The following is a 3978-nucleotide window of genomic DNA, read 5'->3' on the forward strand; positions in this document are numbered from 1 at the left end:
TTAAAAAATATCAGTTACACGGGTTATAATGTACTTCAATAAGGTTGACAAGTGATAATTTATTAAAAAAGAACATGTGCTACTATGTTGATAAAAAAATAGAAAAAATTATTGAAAAATCCCCATCTCGAAAGATTTTCCCCTATACATGTGTAGGTACTTAAGCTCATGTGTATGTAGGTGTTTTTTTTTTTTTAATATGTGTACAAGTACAGCATATGTATGTACTCAGTTATGCGCATACGTTTCTCGGTAAGCTCTTTGCAGCCGTGAGCTCAATTTCAGCTTAAAGAATTTCGCCATCAAGGCCACAGAAGCCCAGTTTGACACTTGCATTAACATTTTATGATCATATTCGCTGTTTAGAGACAATGGCTATTGTGACGGATATGGATTATAAAATAGTAGATGCACACTGCACGCCATACTAGACACATTAATGGATTAAACGCTGTCACAGGCAGCATGTATTGTCATCAGCGTTTATGAATAAAGCGCTTGAATGGAATTGTTTATGTTCACAGTTTGACACCAAAGGGTAAAGAGGGTTACACAGAGGACAAGTACTTATTCGCGCGTTTTGATGCTAAATTTTGCAGAACATACGCTAGATGAGAAAAATGCTAGTTTGTATGTATGTAGATTTTTGCAGTTGGAAGCGTGTATATGTTTGTCTACTGCATTCTGTTTGACTGTAAATATTTAAAAAAAATACATATACGCAGCTATGATGAATGTTTACTTAAATACAATACTTAGTATATTTTTATATATACGTACTTATATTTGATATGAGTAGGGAAGCATATTTTTCACCACTTTTTTTTATATTCCGCTTATTTTCTTCGCCACAGGACCAAACAAAACGCACAAAGCCTTCCACATTGCGCCGCACACTGAACGCGCTGCGACAACGTTTAACGCGACGCAGTCGCTCCAAGCCGCCCGATTGGTTTCTTGAGAAATTTTCAAACACGAATAATGTCGATAAAATCGGCAAAGTCACAGCTGCCACTACAACGGCTGCAACAGCGGCAAGTGAAGAAGGCGCTAGCGGGCCAGCGGCGACAAACACTGCGCCCGCCGATGAAGGTCTCTCCAGCGAAATACGCGGCACAAGTCGACTATGTAATCGATTGTCGGTCAATCCGACGCTGCAGTCGCATTATAGGGTGAGTTCAAAGTTCGCCATATTTATCTTCTTTTTTTTTAAGTACTTATGCGTTTCCTCTTTCGCTTTTGTTCTTTGCTTACAGTGGCTCGGTATTGTCTCCTTAGCTGTGCTCTACAACATCATATTCGTCGTGGGACGCTCAGTTTTCTGGGAGATAAATCATCGTGCACCCACAGTCTGGTACTTCCTGGACTACTTATGTGATTTAATATATCTAGTGGATACGCTGGTACATATGCATGAAGGTAGGTAGCCACTAGCTTAACGATTATTTAAGCGACGATAATTACATTCCCCCGCTGCCTTCAGGCTACTTGGACCAGGGGCTGCTGGTGCGTGACGCCTACAAACTGCGTCGGCACTACTTCCATACAAAAGGCTGGTCCATAGACGTACTTTCAATGCTGCCCACTGATCTCGCCTATATATGGTGGTCGCCGAATTCATGCAATGCCAAAATGCTGCCCTGCCCCGTGATAGTACGGCTTAATCGTTTGCTACGCGCTCCACGCCTGTGGGAGTGGTTCGACCGCACGGAGACTGCTACTGGTTATCCGAACGCCTTTCGTATTTGCAAAGTGGTGCTCGCCATTTTGGTGCTGATCCACTGGAATGCCTGCATGTACTTTGCCATTAGTTATGCTTTAGGTTTCGGCACGGATAATTGGGTGTACAATTTGAATGGAATTCGGAACAGTACCCTGCAGAGGCAGTATATTTATAGCTTTTACTGGTCTACATTGACGCTGACGACGATCGGCGAGACACCAACGCCGGAGAATGATGCGGAATACCTATTTGTAGTTGCGGACTTTTTGGCTGGTGTACTGATCTTCGCCACCATTGTGGGTGAGTGTTATCGGGATAAGGAATTTTAAAATTCTTCAGATATTTATTGTATAATATAAGTGGGTGACTCGAAATTGGCTAACTACATCCTAAGATAATGGCAGTTTAGTAAAATCACTATTTTTCAAAACTTGAAAAACGGAAATTTAGCTATGACTCGAAAAGTATTCTACTTTTTTAACATTTTGTTTCATATTCGGATTCAGGGACAAATTGTACATAAGGAATGGCAGTCAAATGCCACAGTTCAAAATCACTGTAAACTAGTGTTATAGTTTTCAAATAGGGCCAAATAGTGCAGTTATACCGCAGCTGAGTAAGACATTGCTGCCACTTGCTACCCTCTGTAAGATGATGAAGAGGCATCAGTCAGTTTAATGCATCAGCCAGTTTAATGCTTGCCCTCGGCCTTCTATGTACCTCTGTGGCAAGGATCTCTTTATTCTTCTTTCCATGCCTCGTCGAGCTCTAAACTAGAAATTAACTGGAGCAAATTTTAAAATTACAGCAAGATTATCATGCAAGGCGGGTCCCCGAACAAAAAGCTGAACTGGGAAAAAAATGTTCAAGAGGTTTAAGGGGGCAATGATCCCTTTGCATCATGTATTATTAGCTATACACGGTGGTTGTTAGGCTACTTTATGGGGTCTTCGTATAGTGGCCAAGTGTCAACAGGAAATCTATAAATGAAGCACTTCAAAAGGTGCAAATAACTTCGGACTCTGGTAGATCTCTAAACGAGATGGCTGTGCAGTCTGCTCTTCACTTTGTATGGGTGCGGGGGCACCGGGACATACCACGCATCGAGCTTGCAAGAGACTTTAATAGGCCTGGAAGGGTTTAAGCATGTCGCTCGCTATCTGCAAGCTGATTCTAAGAGATCTATCTGTTAAACTAACAAGGAAGGTTACAGGTCCCCATAACGAGTTCTGCAGAAGCTGCAATTCTGAAGAAGTGCTAGAAGAATTTTTAGAAGACCTAACGGACATAGTTGAGGTAGCCATATGGCAACTCCTGGATTTCGAGAAATACACATGACGGTTTGAGTAGGAGGCCTAAAATCTGAGGGCCTATGTGTGCTGGTGGGGACACTGGCAGCGGCTTCAACCTAACCTAACCTCTCAGAGTCTTTCTGTGATCGAATCCCTAAAAAGTGTTCTCCAAACAGAGTTTTGGATGGCTCTCGACATCTTGATTATCTTGAATGGGCTTTTGTGCTTGCTGTGGTTGTTTCACTTAAGAGCACAGCTCAAAGGTTATCCCTGACCTCTCGTCGAAAGTTCATTGTTTTAAGCAGAATTGCATTGTATAGTTCTCTTCCACATTCAGCGGCGGATGATTCCTTGGAGTTATTGCGCTTCTTGTTCTTGTTGTAACAGCATACACATTCCCTAAAGAGTTTATGGGGAGTGTTGCGGTTTACAGCTGCTGCTGCCTGAACTGATCACGAAGTTAGGTAACTCCGTTAAGAATTATAACAATATAATTTTACTTCATATTCAGTGTTAAGGCATGAGATATCTTCTCTACACAGTCTTCAAAAGGATTTTGGAGCAGTGTCCAAACGCCTTTTTATTTTAGTGTGGTAGAATCGACAAAAAAATGTGGTAGATTTGAATAAGATGCGGTAGATTTTCCAATTCATATTTTTATTGGGTATACATGAGTAGTCAACTTGCAAACAGCGTTATGTGATTTTATAATAGTAAGCCATAAATTTAAAAAAACGTGTACAACAACAAGTAACATCCAAACTGTATATTTACTTTTTATTATCTGAAAATTTGGATAAAAAGAGCGTAATAACATTAAAAAACAAAATCGCAGTGTCGTAGTTTTGTCAGCATGCTGTGCTTTGAACTCTCGGGTTGTTTTGTAAATAGCCAAGAGGCACCCCACCTTTCATTGTTTTGCCCTTTCCTTTCCTTTCCTTTCCTTTCCTTTCCTTTCCTTTC

The 3978-nt window shown here is 41.0% G+C and overlaps 1 protein-coding gene across 1 annotated transcript in view; it reads left to right on the top strand.

The window, feature by feature from the left end:
- Nucleotides 1-854: 854 nt before the first annotated feature.
- The window catches only part of CngA (Cyclic nucleotide-gated ion channel subunit A), a gene marked incomplete at its 5' end in the record, with an annotated part of 9683 nt that continues 6559 nt past the window's right edge, over nt 855-3978 (top strand). Inside the window, 3 exons of the mRNA XM_017626103.1 lie at nt 855-1172; nt 1257-1419; nt 1484-2023. Coding sequence (XP_017481592.1) covers nt 855-1172; nt 1257-1419; nt 1484-2023 — 1021 coding nt within the window. The remainder of the gene's footprint in view (nt 1173-1256; nt 1420-1483; nt 2024-3978) is intronic.

The sequence above is a fragment of the Rhagoletis zephyria genome, unplaced genomic scaffold (assembly GCF_001687245.7).
Source record: "Rhagoletis zephyria isolate East Lansing unplaced genomic scaffold, Rhagoletis_zephyria_1.1 Rzeph_scaffold_04437, whole genome shotgun sequence".
Lineage (NCBI taxonomy): Eukaryota > Metazoa > Arthropoda > Insecta > Diptera > Tephritidae > Rhagoletis > Rhagoletis zephyria.